Genomic DNA, 16687 nt, shown 5'->3' with positions numbered 1-16687 from the left:
CAGAGATCTCTCAGTGTCACAGTGTGGAAAAGATGTAGGTCATTTGTATCTACTCAGGAGGGGTGGGGTTGAGCTGAGTCATCCTGTAAGAGTTTCCCAGGGTGTGGAATGCTAATGGCGGGAGGCTTCACTGTATCCTGAGGAGGTTCTTTTGCATATGGATTGGTACTTGATGTGCTAATCTTCTCTGCAGGGCTATTGTCGGGTGTGGAGTGTTTTGTTAGCCTGGTGTTTTTCAGAACTGGAAACCATGCTCGGTTCATTCTTAAGGTTTCTTCTTTCCTGTTGAAGTTTTGCTTATGCTTGTGAATTTCAATGGCTTCCCTGTGCAGTCTGACAAAGTAGTTGGAAGTGTTGTCCAGTATTTTGGTGTCCTGGAATAAGATACTGTGCCCTGTTTGAGTTAGGCTATGTTCAGCCACTGCTGATTTTTCAGGTTGTCCAAGTCTGCAGTGTCTTTCATGTTCTTTTATTCTTGTCTGGATGCTACGCTTTGTGGTCCCGATGTAAACTTGTCCACAGCTGCAGGGTATACGGTATACTCCTGCAGAGGTTAGGGGGTCTCTACTGATACAAATGACCTACATCTTTTCCACACTGTGACACTGAGAGATCTCTGTCTTTTGGTGCTACACCTCTGAAGATGCCAGCCACAGCTGCTGGCGAAACGTCAGGAACTGCAATGCCAAGACCACGGCAATACAGCCCGGAAAACCCACAACAACCATTCCCTTTGTTTCTTTACACATTTCCCATTTCCATCCTCTTGTTTTTATTCTTCCTTCTGCTCAGTTTGTTCCATCAATCACTCTGATGACATCTCCCCTTTCTTTCTCCATCTTGATTTACCTCTGGTAGAAGCTTCTTAATTCTGATTTTATAGGGCCGCCAGTTAACATTGAGCTTTTATCAATTTAAAATACATAATAGTGCTATCCCCATGCGGAATTACTCCAGACTCATGCAACACTGCATAGGATTGCACTTAGGGTTGCCAGCTCCTGGTTGGAAAATTCCTGGAGATTTGGGGGGTGGAGCCTGGAGAGGGTGGAGTTTGGGATGGGAGGGGCCTCAGTGGGGTATAATGCCATACAGTCCACCTTCCAAGTCAGCCATTTTCTCCAAGGGAACTGATCTCTGTTGGTTGGAGATCAGTTGTAATTCCAGGAGATCTTCAGTTACCATATGGGAGGATGGCAACTCTAACTGAACTGTCAGACTGTCAACAGAAGGCTGTTCATAAGGTAATCTGCAACAATCTAGATAAGGAAACTATGATCCATACAAATAACAAGGTTGAACCAATCAAAATGTTAAATTACATGAAGTCAATGGTAAGAAATTTCCAGCAATCTACAAACAGGTGGTAGAATCGGAGCGTCTCTACCTGTCCTTGAAAGGAGCCCAAGGGCAGTACACATACAACTTCCTTTGGGACAGCATTCCACAACTCCAGGGGCATCACAGAAAAGGCTACATTTTTGGTGGATGACCGCTCCCTAAAGGAAGGAATTCTGCAAAGGGCCCCCTGAGATCTCAAGGCTGGGAAGAAGAACTAGAGTTCCAGTGTGGTGTAGTGGTCTGGGTGACTCAAGTTTGAATCCCTACTTTGCCATGGAAGCTTTCTGGATGACCCTGGGCTGGTCACACAGAGCCTAACCTACCTCACAGGATTGTTGTGAGGATAAAATGGACTTATGTAACTGTAATCCACCTTGGGTCCCCACTAGAGAGAAAGGTGGGGATTATCGAGCAAATAAATAAACCTCCACTTGCTGTGAACAGATTGCCTTCATTTTACTGCCCCTCTGTCTCGACCCACCCTCAATTGCCAGGAAGCTTCGTCTAACGCAAGGACTCCATGTCTAGTCACTTGTACAGCACCTAGCTGCCACAGCCACTTGATAAAAATTTCATTCATTCATTCATTCATTCATTCATTCATAGTCCGCCTTTCTTATTGAGACTCAAGGTGGACTACATAGTGTGAGATTAGTACAGTCAACATCAAGGACATTTCAATAAACAATACCATAAGGTAAATAAATGCAAGTTTACGAAGACATAACATTAGCAAGAAAGACACAATTCTTCTGAAGTGGTTAAACCCTTCACATACAGTCATTCTTCAAACAACTCTCTAACACAGGCCAGTATTATTATCCCGTCATGGCTGGAAGGTGGTACCACAACAACATTTTACTCCTTTTGAAATTTTGAGATGGAGCCAACTCCAAGGTTCCAATTTAAATCACATGAGGGTCCCCCCCCACAAGTCATTTCTTCTTGTAGAAGTATAATACAGATATAAATAATCATTATTTTAGCATTCATGCAAAAGAACTATACGCCAAGTGTCAAGTTTCTGGCACAAAGCTTTGCTTCAGCATGCAAGGATTATTAAACCCTATCCATTGTTCTCCCATGTACTCAGTTGCTAAAATTACCAGCCTTTGACATTCTTCAGACTCACAAGGTAGTATAAGAATCAGTCCTTAGCAGGTCTACTCTGAAGCAACTTCCGTGTTATTCAACGCTGAACTGCAGTCATACAAGCTCAATACCATCTTAAAAGATTCAGTCTCTGAAATCACAAGAACAGATTTCTAAAGACACACACAACCCCTTTCATGAATGCTAATGACTTCAGACACACCCTGAAGTCTCAAACCATGCTAATTTCAGATAAAGTCCACTGACAATACAACCTTTAGCCAAACAGGGAAGACCAGAGAAAGAAGGAGAACGTAATCTACCTGCCAAGGGTAAAGACCTTTAGCACATCTTCCTTTCCTCCCTGCTCTGTATTGCTAGGAGCTTACAGCAATAGACATTTCAAGCCACAGTGTTGCGTCTCGAGACAGTTCCTTCCACACTAAAACCCTGACGGAAGTCATGCCCATAAAGTGAAGTGACTTCTCTGCATCTTCTCCTTCAAGGCGGCATGAATAGAAGAAACTCCTGCAAAAAAACTCAAAATTAAGAGATGTTCCTCTTTTCCCTAAGATAAGAAACATGGTAAATGAACACCTGGAGGAGAGAAGGACCCAAAAAGTCAGTAAGTGTCCTCCACATTCAGCTATTTATATTCCAATGCTATATAGCATTTGCCACATTCTGTGTTCCAGCAGGTCTACAAAGAGAGCAGGTTCACACATTCAGCCTTATAATATCATGCTACGGTTACGGAAAAGCAGCACCTTCCAAAGCTCTCCTTTTGTAAAAGGTGTAAAAGTTCTGTCTTTTCTAGTTTGGAAACAGACTACCATAAGGGGAAAAAAATACACCCTTAAAACTACTTAGATTAAGGAAAACTAACTGTTGACACAGCTAACTGGCTGTGTCCAGTTTTTACCTCCTCCGATTTTTCATCCATCTCCAATAACTGATTTGGGAATTCTGGATTTTGCTGCTTATTTGGTTGCAGTCCCACTTTTATAGGGAAATGAGAGGATGCCCCAGGGGCTTATGAGCCAGTTTGGTGTAGTGGTTAAGAGCAGCAGGACTCTAATCTAGAGAACCTGGATTGATTCCCCACTGCTCCACTTGAAGCCAGCTGGGTGGCCTTGGGTCAATCACAGCTCTTTCAGAGATCTCCCAGCCCCACCTGCCTCACACGGTGATTGTCGTGAGACTAATAAATAACACACTTTGTAGAACACTCTGAGTGGTTGTTAAGTTGTCCTGAAGGGCAGTATATAAATTGAATGTTATTGTTATTAGAGTCCTCCAGGAGACCCCTAGTTTCCTGATGAGGGGAGACAGCCAGTTTCTTTAACCACGGGTCTGGACTCTTCCTAGCCAAGCTGCTCAGGAAAGAATTGATGCTACCCTACATCACTCAGTTAGTCCCTTCCATGCTGAAGAAGTTAGCCATCACTAAAAAGACAGTAACAACAATAACAAAAACAACAACATTCGATTTATATACTGTGCTTCAGGACAACTTCACGCCCACTCAGAGCGGTTTACAAAATATGCTATTATTATCCCCACAACAACAAACACCCTGTGAGGTGGGTGGGGCTGAGAGAGCTCCTAGGAGCTGTGACTGACCCAAGGTCACCCAGCTGGCTTCAAGTGGAGGAGTGGGGAATCAAACCCGGCTCTCCAGATTAGAGTCCCACGCTCTTAACCACTACACCAAACTGGCTCTCTCTACAACTTATGTGGAGCATGCTGAAAGCTTGAGACACGCTATATAAATGCTAAGTACTATTAGTTTAATGCTAGCAGGATGAATGGAATTCCTTCAAAGCCTGACCTTTGCATAATATATGGGGAAAGAAGGAACTCCAGCCAAGTTCACTAAATATACCAGACATTTAGAATTAAAGTACGTGTGGACTAACTAGATCAACATTCTGTTCCTGACATTTTCCAACAACTGACTTTCACAAAGACTTTCTGGCCTAAAAAGTTTGTGCTGAGCAATTGAACTGCTATAGGTTGAACATACACTGGAGAACAGGTAGCGGTATTATTAAGGGAATCCCCTTAGGGAAAAAAGAAAAGGAAAAATAGACGGCAGGTCAATAAACGCTAGTCACAACTTGTAGTGAATTATTTAAGTATACGGGGATGGCAGCAAGGGTAATATTTGCAGCAAAATGGAGCAGAGAGAGGTGTCTATAGATCCAAAGGAATGTAAGATCAAATTATATGAATGTGCGACAATGGCAAAACTAACATCTTATATGCACAACAGGCCAATCTCAGAATTTCAAGAAAAATGGAAAGTATTTTTGACTATATAACTGAAAATTAAAAATAACTAAGAATCAATTTAAATTTAACTTAAAACAAGTACTAAAAAAAAGAAAAAAGAGATTGGCAATATATATTTGTAATAAAATCATTATTAGAAATGAAGATAGGTGGAAAAGATAGAATAAAGATACTTAAATAGAAGTGAAAAATCAAGAATATATATATAAGCAAGTTCTATATAGATATATGATTAGATTGATAACTAAGATTTAAATGATTGTAGTTTATGTTTTATGTTTCCTTGGTACAATTTAGATGATTGTATTAATATTTTATGTATGGCTTAGATGATTGTAGAGAATTGTAGTAGAGAATTATTGTAGATGTTTGATTTAGATGATTGTACGATTGCAGTTCATGTTTTATGTTTGTGAGTTTATTAACTGAAATAAAAATTGTCAGAAACGTCAGGAACTACAATGCCAAGACCACGGCAATACAGCCCGGAAAACCCACAACAACCATCGTTCTCCGGCCGTGAAAGCCTTCGACAATACATTGAAATAAAAATTAATAAAATAAACACTAGTCACTGATACATGGGCTGCTTGCTCTAGCGTGGATGCTACTGGGAAGCGGGTTTCTTCTCCCACTTTTCCCACAGCATTCTGGTTTTCCCCATCTTTGCGCCATCACTTGTCAAACCTGCTTTACTGTGATGTTTTAGGAAACACTGCAGCAAGGCAGGGCTGGCTGCCCCATACCAGAAAAAGCCATATTTTCCTGGTCCTACACACATCAGCACCTGCACTGGTCACCCTCCTCCCATACATCCAGAAAACATGTTTGAATGGTTTTTAAAAATCAGTAGTTGACATATTGCTATAACAATATATGATATGTCAATTACAGACTTAAAAAACCCTCAAACCCCACCCCCCCAGTGGCTATCACAGGGGAATGGGGTGTAGAAAATGCAAGGAAACTGCCACTTGGGAGCCCCATTGCTGCTGGGAAGCATCAGTCGTTGAAGCAGCAGTAAGTAAACCACATAAAAGTGTGTCTCCAGCTGGAAAACGCCACTATCTAGTACATTTTTTTGAGGTATGAAAGAGCCGTATATAAAGTAAGATCCCCCTACCTGCAACACGTGAGCTCGATTGAAAGGAGGTCGTGGGCTTGGAAATGGTGAAAAGCCACTCTCTTCAGGGAGCTGGCATCTGAGCAAGCGACAACAGCAAGGACACGGAAGAGAGGACAATCCAGGTGGAGCGGAAGAAAAAGCCTACGAACGTCCACTGCTCAAACCTCACATTTGCAGCAATGTCTTCAGGAACCAGTCCAGGCTAATTCCTGCAAAATGCCGGCTCATTTTCATGACCTGCTTTCTCCCCACTACACCCACCCCAGCTGCTGGGTTAGAATAGGTGCTCTGCTTTCTTTTGGAAGAAAAGGCCTGCTCGCATTGTCCTTACGGCACTCAAAGTTCAGCTGATAATTGATCTAGGCCAGAATGCCAATGCTTGAACAGAGACCACTTGTTTTTCAAGTGCCACTAAAAAATCTCCTTCAGTTTCTTTCAGGAGCAAGGACAACTGCCTGTAAAAAAAATAAATCTCAGGCTCTTCAAAATGCACTCTGTTTTGATTAAAAGTCATTCAACAAATGTGTACAAATTGCTATGATAAAAGGAACGCAGGCAGAACAAGACAAAAATTGACCTGATTTTCACCAAATATTGCTCAGAAGCAGGGACAATGCTTAGAAGATCTCAGACTCTTAGTGCCGATACTCAAAGAACACTGCAGAAGCTTATTGTGGCAAAACAGCCTCACATCTTCCTGGACCTTAATGAGCAATTGTTTGTGGAATGAGCTTTTGTGGGGTGCAGCCCGTTTCATCAGTTGTTAGGATGTTTAAAAGCGAACCTAGACTATGTCACCCACCATTTACTTTGAGCAAATTGTATATTTAGCCTAACTTTGAGAACACTGGCTGAAATGACAGGCTAGAACCAAGGAGGCCCAGTCTGCTTTATTCACATGAGTGTGGTTGAATTCCTCTTCTTGCAGAAATTCCATCTGGTCTGGTTAATGATGGAAAGATCAGCAGATATAAGGACTTCCATTTAATACGGCTCTCAGTGCCACCCTTGAGAAAAGCAAAATCTGGAGAGATTTCAAACAATGGTAGCCTTGACCAGCCAGCTACCATTCCATCTCCATGATGGTAGCAGAGCAAGTGACCATCTTACAATGTATTGTCGAAGGCTTTCACGGCCGGAGAACGATGGTCGTTGTGGGTTTTCCGGGCTGTATTGCCGTGGTCTTGGCATTGTAGTTCCTGACGTTTCGCCAGCGGCTGTGGCTGGCATCTTCAGAGGTGTAGCACCAAAAGACAGAGATCTCTCAGTGTCACAGTGCCTTTTGGTGCTACACCTCTGAAGATGCCAGCCACAGCTGCTGGCGAAACGTCAGGAACTACAATGCCAAGACCACGGCGATACAGCCCGGAAAACCCACAACAACCATACAGACAACTCTTTAAATTCAGAAAGGTGAACAGCCTGTTTTGAAATATGGAAGGAAGTGCAAGTGCAAGACAGCTTATTGAATCAGCATTTATTTTGCTAGCCACTTCAGCTGCCTAATGCTTAGTGAAAGCAGAGGAAAGCGGGGCTCAAGCGTTAGAAGTAAAAACCTGCAGCATGTCCTGATTTGTGTGAATGTCTGCATGGAAATAAAGTTTTAGAAAAGGGGTAGAGATCATTTCACAAAGTTAGCTAAAGCAGAGACCGCTGCTCCTCTTCATTTGCTACCAGTCGTTTTCATGCTCGGATTGCATTTTTGCTTTTAACTTTGGTTTCCATATGTTGCACGTTGCCTCAAGCAACCCACAACGACCATCTTACACTTTCGGGTGCATCTGGATTATGCCCAGTTCCAGCATGCAAAACAGTACCTATAAAAGAGTGGTTGTATCTATTACATTTGCATGTGTTAGAGGCATTAAGCATACTCCGCACCAATAGTTGTAAGCAGAAAATCTTACCAATTCAAAGAATTTTATTCTTTTGGTTGTTGAGTAGGACAAGCAGCTTCAGGAGCGCTGCTCCTTTACCCCAACTTCTTTACTCAACACCACCTCTGGTCTCTAATAGCACATGTTTTCAGGCATATATTTGCAGCAGTAAAAGCATCCTACAAAATTCCTTTTAAATATGATCTTTGACTCTCAAAAGCTTATATTCTGGAAACCTCGTTGGTCTTCAGGGTGCTACCGGACTCGAATCTTGCTCTCCTACCGCAGACTAGCTCAGCTCCCCAACCGAAACAACTTTTTAAAACTATAAACCAAGATTCTTGGGCTGCTGGCTTTGGCACCCAATACTGTGCCGTCTTGTCTTTCTGCACTCAAACTGAATTGCAGCACACAGAGAGCCCTGCAACAGAGGCAAACCTTCCACTTGGGAGGGAGAAAAAACCCCTCTCATTGCATATTCACCCCAAGGAACTCCTGCACTGGGCTGATATTAGGCCCCAAGTTCTTTCTGCCACACTCACAGAACATACTGTACCAGATGCGCTCCCATCGCTTTGTGCCTCAAAGCTGAATGGTTTGCCTTGATAAGCCTCAGCTTTCCTGGAAATAAGAGATCTCGTCACCTACCTTATCTCAAAGAAACAGAAAGGAGGGGTGGGAGGTCATTCTCTGCTAAGTGGCGAGATTCTCACCTTGAAAGCTTTCGCTTTGATTGGCACAGAACACCCAAGGTTGTGGAACTTTTAATCAGACGCCTGCATAATTACCAAATCATTATTAATTATATCAGAGAGCTCCCAGGAAAGGCAAAGCAAACAAAAGGCCTGATGGAGTCTCTCCTGTTGTTGGAAAGAATTAGTAATTACAAGCCATAAGTGCACTCAAGAGTGAGGGAGCGGCACCACAGCTGGTGTTCCGAGACTGGAACGAGACAGGCATGCTAACAGGGTGGGCCGCCCTCCTCGGAGGGGATGGAAAGGCATTACTTTGTCCAGAAATGAGATGTCCTCCCTAGCCCATATCTTCACATCCATAAATATGATTCCAAAAAAGAGCCCAAATGGCCTTCAGAGAGCCACATCCATGTCCCATCACAAGCATCTCCGCCTACCAGGCAACCCTTCCCAATGCTAGCCTCCATTCAGAACACTGAATGCACATATGGAAGAGACACTCTGAGCATGCTCCTCTGTTTGGAGATCCACCCAAGTCTGAGCCTGGGCACATTTTTAAAAAATATCTGTCACATTTTCAAGGAACACAAGTTTCAAGGAACACATTTTAAATGTGTTTCTTTATATGATTGGTGTGGCACAGAAGAAGAATGGGGGGAGGGGGTGAAAGAGAAGGATGAGTGAGGTGACAGGTTGATGACTGAGAATATGGGAGGAGTTGGGAAGTGTGACTGGAGTGAAATCTGATTGGACAGAGGCAGTGCTCTAGGGGCAGAGTGAACTGCAGTTTTTAGTTACTGAGCAGAGAAAAAAGAGGCATTCTGGTTTAGACAGGCAAGTTATGTGCAGCCTGAGGGTGTCTATGTATTTCTGAGAGAAAACATTGAGTCTGGGCAAAGCAGGCAACCTGTGTGGAAACCTGAACTGTGTGTGTCTGAGAGTAAATATTCATTCTGGTTTAGACAGGCAAACTGTGTGTGTGCCTCAGAGAGAAAGTATGTATATCTGTGTGACCGAGCCTATGTAAAGAAACTTTAAGAACCGATAACTATCTTTGAAACCATCAAGCTTAAGTAATAGTGTGAAACCGATATACTTCTTGTAAAAAAAAACGTTTATTTTATTTTTTGTTCATCCCAGAGTATGTTATTCCTGTATATCCCAGTCCTATCCTCAGGGCCACATAGTCCCATGAAGGAGCCTGACGCTAGGGCATGTTATTCAGGGGGAAATTCAAAGTAACTAGTTTGGGAGATAATTCCCAGCATTATTTCCCGAGAGAGGGCAAAAAGAAGAGGGCTTAAGGCAAAATCTAAGTACACAACGGAAAGGGAATCGTGACAAAGAGGCACCTTCCGTGGGTGTTGAGTTAACTGTGCGTGTTTCAATGCTTCTATAGTTATAACAGATTTCCTAGGCCAGCCCTCTCCTGAAGCCTGAGTAATGGGTTTTGGCAAGCCAATCTGTTGCAAGAGTGGGATTAACATGTTCCAAAGAGAAATCCAAGGCAGTTAACAAACCGTACCAAAAAAAGACTTCAAATAGCATAAAAGTAAAATACGCTATTAGATAACAAGTGCCATAATCACAATAAAGCCACCCAAAAACATTCGCTCCGAGAATAAAAGGCAAATCAAATCAGCAATGCAGAACAATTTCACGAGAGTAGTCATTACTTGGCCAGGGCAATTAACTAACCACAAAGCTAATTCTAGCTGTATTTTTTTAAAAATCTATATTTAAGCAGCTGGGGATATTATACGCACACTTTTTATTTTAAATGTTTTCATTTTTGTATTCTTAAGATCAGCTTCCCTTGGGCTCGAAGCAGTGTGCAGCCAACAAACAGCATTCAACTTAAAAACAAGAGCAGCTCTGAAACAAAACCATTAGCAGCAGTAGAGGACAAGAGGGACCAGAAAGCCACTTGGGAATGACCAGTCATCCTCCAAGCAATTAAAAGTAGCTCTTTTGCCCTTTCTCCAGTGAAAGAGAAAGAGGTGCACCTTTGCTCTGGATGGGAAAGCAGCAGCACCGTCACCATTCATGCATGCACATGCACCTTTTTTCTGGATGGGAAAGGAGCATGCTATCGATTCTTTCCCCATAAAAAATAGAATAGTTCTTCTATTCCCGGGAAAACACAGAGGTATTAGTATATCCCCCCTGCCTCCTTGCAGGGCAAGTTAACAAGTTGGGTTGCTGTTGGTGGTTTGTTGTGGGAAAACAGCAAAGGAAAAGTGTCTCCATCAGAGCACCGCAGACATGCTCTGAAACACTGTAATACTTTTACAAGCCACCATTTGTGACCAGTTCCATCCACCGAACCCCCATTTTGTGAGTGGTAGCTCCCAAGGCTCTTGGGAAAAAATTAAGTAGCTTCCAGAAACATAAAGTCTGCCCTCCCCTAGAATATGACCCTTATGTCAGTCATAATTTGATAAGGCCCTAACCCGGATAGCCCAGGTGAGCCTGATCTCGTCAGATCTCAGAAGTTAAGCAGGGTCAGCCTTGGTTAGTAATTGGATGGGAGACCTCCAACAAAGACCAGGGTTGCAGAGGCAGGTGATGGCAAACCACCTCTGTTGGTCTCTTGCCATGAAAACCCCACCAGGGGTTGCCGTAAGTCAACTCTGACTTGAGGGCACTCTCCACCACCAATTTGGTAAGACCACCCAATTTTACCAACTGATAAATGCACTTCCTCTGGGTGATTGATGGCATGCCCCAAGACTTGCTACAGATGTTCAACCTCCCACAAGGAAAGATTGTATATGGAAGGGGCCCATCAAACTATCTTTATTGGTAGGGGTTACTCCTAGAAAGAGGAGCACTCTCTGAATTACGTTGGATCTGGGCCATAAAATATTTCAAGGTCAAACATCGTCTTGCTTATCATCCCATCGCCACAGAAACGAAACCAAACTGTACAAGACACTTGGCTCCCTTTCCAGAAGATGAGCGCTGCCGAGGAAACTCTGCTGCTAGGTGATGCTCCTATCTGGGGGAGGAGGAAGCGTCCAGAAGTTTGCTTGGTCAGATTCTCCTAGTGCTAATGAACTGCTGGAAATAAGTGAGCCTGCATTTACTGGGCTGCAGCTTTCACAGCACGGATCTGTACTGCAGAGGATGAGTGGGTGGTGGACAGGATAGAGGTGAATTCTGCCTCCAGTTCTTTTTATCTCCTGGTCTGAGGCTGGAAAAAAAAGCAAATGAGTCATTCAAAAGCAACCAGCCCGTGTAGTGAGCCATGTTCTCTGCTTCTAACCTCTCGTAGCCCATAGCACACGCCAACGTGGCCAAACCATACCTGTTGAAGATATCGGCTGAGACCATCTGCAGATACTGAAGCGCATCTGCTATCTGATGAATGGCTTCTTCCCTACGGAGATCTGGCTGGATGAGAGGGACGGAGTATGTCTGTCCTTCCATGAAATACTTCTGGGTCGCAGTAGCCATTTTGGTCTGAGGAGAAGAAACAACACCCGGTGAAGGTTTGCTCAGGCCCATCTCATAGCTTTCAACTCAGGAAGCCAAGTTTCTCATCCAGCCCCTCTCAGGACATCAGAATAAGGAGAGAGTGTTTCAAAAGCTGAAGCATACAATATGGCATCACATGGAAATCTGCAGCAGAAGAACTGACAGAGAATGTCATCCCCAAACTTGATCTTCCAAGATTGCTCAAGATTGATGTCCTTACCACAATCATTAAAAGGTTGTAGGCTTACAATACAAAGCAAAAAGAACTTAAAACTCACACTCTAGGCACCTACCACTCCCTGTCATCATTACTAAAACTAGCGTAGTAGTAGTTGTGTCAATTCAGGGCCTGCTGGAGGAAATGACAACTTCTGCAATCTATTCTTCTTGCAGGCTGGCTCCAGGATTTGGGGATCCTCACACAGGAAATGCGCCAGAGACAAACCAAGTGTTGAGGGCAGGAACTGCAAAGACTTCCACTGCCTCTGCAGCAGCACCAAAGGGTGTGTGTGTGACCATTGCTGCCCTCCCAGAAGTGAGTTTCTCTTCCCTTCATCGAGATGCACACTGCCACCACTAGCGGAGGTGGCTTCCCCTCCTCCTACACCAGACAGTCAGGAGGGCCACAGCAGCGCACACTGTGTGCTAGCTTTCACTCACCTGCCCAAGCTAAGAGTGATGACTACCAGGAGGAGCAGCAGTCTACAACTGGAGGGGGAGGGCAAGTGTACAAGCTTTTGTTGCTCATTTGCTCATGTCATTGAGCAAAAAAAGCAACAGCGACTAGGAACAGTCACTGCCTCTCATTCTCTGTGTTACTAAGAGACAGGGCTTTTTTTCTGGGAAAAGAGGTGGTGGAACTCAGTGGGTTGCCCTTGGAGAAAATAGTCACATGGCTCGGTGGCGCAGAGGGCAATCTAAACTCCCCTCTGTCTGGAGATCAGGGGGCAGGGCCACCAACCATGTGACCATTTTCAAGAGGTTCCAGAACTCCGTTCCACCGCATTCCAGATGAAAAAAAGCCCTGCTAAGAGAGGACCAGTGGGTAGGAGCTTGCTAGGTCCTGCAAACCAGGACAAGAGGATTTAATTCGGGGGGAGGAGAAGAGAGACACGATCCCTCATTCTTGCACTGGGTGCCTGAAAAAATCAGAGGCACTTTCAGCCTTCAGTATCTGCCTGGTCCAGCCATCTCCAGCACCTGTTCTGCTCCTCTGGAAGGACGCGCTCAGAAGTCAGAGCAGTTTGCCTCTTATTAAACGTTGGCAAGACAACGGTACAAGAGCTTGACCTTCCACCGCCAACCAGCCAACGCCTTCCCTGCAGGTTTGCTCTTTGTTTCCCACAGTTAACTGCATCACATCCTTCCAGTGCCAAAATCACTCCCTTTGTTAGAAGATGATAAAGAGAACTTCAGACAGTGGGGTCAGAGCAGTTAGCAGTTCCATCATCAAAATAAGTCAGGAGTGTTGAGAACTATCAATTCGAGATGACAAACCGGAGCGCTGCAATGGTTGGGGAGATGAAACACAAAACACCCCCTTGAAGTTACTACTCGTTTCAAAAATTAGTATGGAAAATTTTCAAATGGCTTTGTGACAGGAGCAGGCCAAGTTGAGGATGCCCTGTACAGAATTAAACCAGGAGCCCTTGCATTCCCGGGTCAGAAAGGACGAGCAGCTTCATCTCTGATATTCACGTTTGGAGTGGCTAGAAAGAGAACTTGAGCGTGCTCTCAGAGTGGGGGGAGGGGAGCAGTTCCCAGGGGCCTCAAACCACAATCTAGGACAATCCCCTAATTACAAGGAAATAACTACTGGAGGATATGCAAGTTCCCCTTGCAAAGTCAATATATGCCAATAAAAGGGAGTGTGGTGGAGCCCATACAAATAAGGAATTGACCAAGACTAGAACAGGCCCTGGCTCAATTAGGACAAAACAAGGAATATTACCCAGAATGTCTGGAACTGAAGCACAGCCCAAATGTCTGACTGACAGCAGTTCAACAAGGGAGAGAAAACAAATAGCAGAAAAGCCAGCAAAGGAGAAACCATCGGTGGGCACAAAAACCTAAGGACATTTCACCCAGCACCATTTTAAAAGCTCCTTTTTGAAGCCATAAAGGACTAGACAGTGGTTCGACTTTTAAAAACCGAATCTACATTTTGTGCCAGGCATCCTGGTCTCTACTAAGAGGGAGAGCTGGCCTAGAACAGCAGCTCGAATCCGGAGCTAGGTGGTGTCCATTTGGGCATCCAAACTAACAGACTTGCAATACCTTAAAGCTTTATTGTAGCAGAATACAATTAGTCTTTAAGGTGCTACAACACTTGGAGGTTGTGCTTCTGGACAGTATCTCTTAAAGCATCAAAATTTTTGTTCCTTTGGGCAGCTTAGTATCAACCAGGGCTCATTTCGAGGGGGAACGCACAGGAACGCAGTTCCAGCAGTTCCCCAAAGAGGTCACATGTCAGGTGGCCCCGCCCACCTGAGTTGGCCATTTTGGGCCATTTGGGCCCATTGAGGTCTGACAGGTGGTGGATCACTCTCCCACTCAGCAGCGGCCCGATCCTGACCATTTTAGGCCACTTTTTGGCCATTTTCAGCCCCTTTTTGCCATTTTGGGTCCAATTTCGGCCCTGAGTGGCCAAGATTGGGTCCAAAACAGCCAGGATAGGTGATGTCAGGGGGCGTGGCATATGCAAATCAGTTATGCCAATGACACACTTCCGGTGATGGCAAGGGGCGCGGCATATGCTAATGAGTTATGCTAATTAGTTCCTCCAGCTCTTTTTCTACGAAATGACCCCTGGTAACAACACACATTTTTTTGAACATGCAAATGCTTTTGACACTCCTTTGCTACCCTATTGAGACTTATGTACATTGCTCTGTTGTTTGATGTTCCTGCTGTATGCATTTGGATCCCCTAGGAAAAACGTTACGCATTCTGCTCCTTGTAAGCAACAATCACATGGAAAAGCCCTGCAGGGCAGCTGGATAAACTGATTCAGCAGAGCTACTTGGGGAGTGGATGGGTGGATATTTGTCAGTCACCTACCCAAGAATCCTTCAGTTTGCATTTATTTAGAGTAAGCAAAGAGGTGGCAAATACTTAGGTAAGTCAAAATGAATGGGGGGGGAAGGGTGATGAGGCCTATTTATACCCTGCTTTAATTAAAGCATTCCACAGTGTTATTAAGCAGCAATCAAACATGCAGATGGCACTGATTTGATTGGCAGGCATTTTGCAGCACTGAATAATAAGAAACTTTGCCCCTATAAATAGGTTTAATCATCATCATCTGATGGGTGGAAGGAAGTGATGCGAGGAGGGGGGGGAGATGCATAAGTACAGGTGTAATTAGGCCCTTGAGCAGACTGCACTTCACTGCTGTCCTCATTACCTGGCACTTGTCTAAATGCAGCTCCGGTGCTCACAAGCCAAGCCTGGATGAAGATCTTCAGAGCCAGGATCAAGTTAATTCAAACAGCTTTTGCCTCCCCTTCCCCCGGGACAAGCTTGCCTACCACGTTCACTGTCAAAATACATTGTTCTGCAGCCAGAAGGGCCAGGTGGAGTTTGCCTCCCACAGCCTGAAGTGGGCAAGAGCGCCTCAACGGGGACGGCATCTCCAGCTGTGTCCCCCTCACCCGATCTCAAGGCCAGTTAATTAAACTGGGCAGTCTGAGGTCTCCAGAGAGACAAAGGAGCAGGCAGGAAGAGGCTGACAGCTGGAGAGCGTTACAGGATGTGGTCGTGGGCGGTCCCCTTGAAAGCGAGCTACAAGCACCAGTCCAGTTGTGAACGGGAAGACGAATCTGGCGACTGCGATGCAGAACTGGCGGCAGCTTCGTAGCAGGCAGAAAGCTCTTGGGCTCGGTCACTAGCTCCCCACCCTGCAGAGTCCTCCCATTGTTACTGCTGCCTGGCCTCGAGTGAGGAACGCCCGCCCCTTGGGACAGCAGCACCTGCCTCCCAGGCCTGCAGCTTACTTCCAGGAGGAAGGGGTATTTCTTCCATGGCTGCAGAAGAGTTGCAGAGACACAGCAAGCAAGCAAGCAGGCAAGCAGCAGGAGGTCTACGTTAACCTTGTTACGTGTATTATATACGGCTTCTGAAACAATGTAAATAAATGAACAAGTGTACTTTTGGATGCCTCCACACATCATCACTTGAGAACAGTTAGAGTCAACAGAGCACAGTGCTTAGAGTGTTGGACTAGGGCCTGGGAGACCCGGGTTCAAATCCCCACTCTGCTGTGGAAGCTGGTGGATGACCTTAGGCCAGCTGCTTTTTCTCTCAGCCTAAACTACTTCAACAGGGTTGTTGGGAGGTTAGAATGGAGGAGAGGAGAAGGTTGGGGGCTGCTTGGGGGTGGGGGGAGCAGGTTACCAAATGAATTAAATAAATAACAATTTGTTAGTCAAACCATCCTCTTGCTGCTCTTGGTGGGCCAGGGAGAAACTCTGTGCTTGCTGATGTCAGCCAAACAGTGGCCATTTGAACTGATTTCTCAGCTCTGTGCCTTAGGCTCTCGTAAGCTTATCTTGCGTCATCTTATGCTGCTGTCACTTCTACTACTTTCTACTTTGCCTTAGGGTAGATTATTTAAAGCAGGGGTCCCCAACGTGGTGCCCATGGGCACAACTGTGCCTGCCGCCCGACAAGTGTTTTTAGAAAATGGGTGGGGTAAAGTGGGTCTTTTGCTATGCATGGCTTCTGATTGGCTGTGCAGATTTTTAAAAACATTGCTTTGGCAGAAACCGCTTCCACAGCAG

At 44.8% G+C, this 16687-nt stretch overlaps 1 protein-coding gene across 1 annotated transcript in view; it reads right to left on the bottom strand.

Moving 5' to 3' along the window:
• The window catches only part of WASHC1 (WASH complex subunit 1), a 64343-nt gene that overhangs the window by 27169 nt on the left and 20487 nt on the right, over positions 1 to 16687 (bottom strand). The window contains exon 2 of the mRNA XM_054989460.1: positions 11737 to 11891. Coding sequence (XP_054845435.1) covers positions 11737 to 11885 — 149 coding nt within the window. The 5' untranslated portion in view covers positions 11886 to 11891. The remainder of the gene's footprint in view (positions 1 to 11736; positions 11892 to 16687) is intronic.

Source organism: Eublepharis macularius, chromosome 9 (assembly GCF_028583425.1).
Source record: "Eublepharis macularius isolate TG4126 chromosome 9, MPM_Emac_v1.0, whole genome shotgun sequence".
Classification (NCBI taxonomy): Eukaryota; Metazoa; Chordata; class Lepidosauria; order Squamata; family Eublepharidae; genus Eublepharis; species Eublepharis macularius.
Note: the sequence above shows the minus strand (reverse complement) of the source record. Positions and strands in the feature narration are given on the sequence as shown.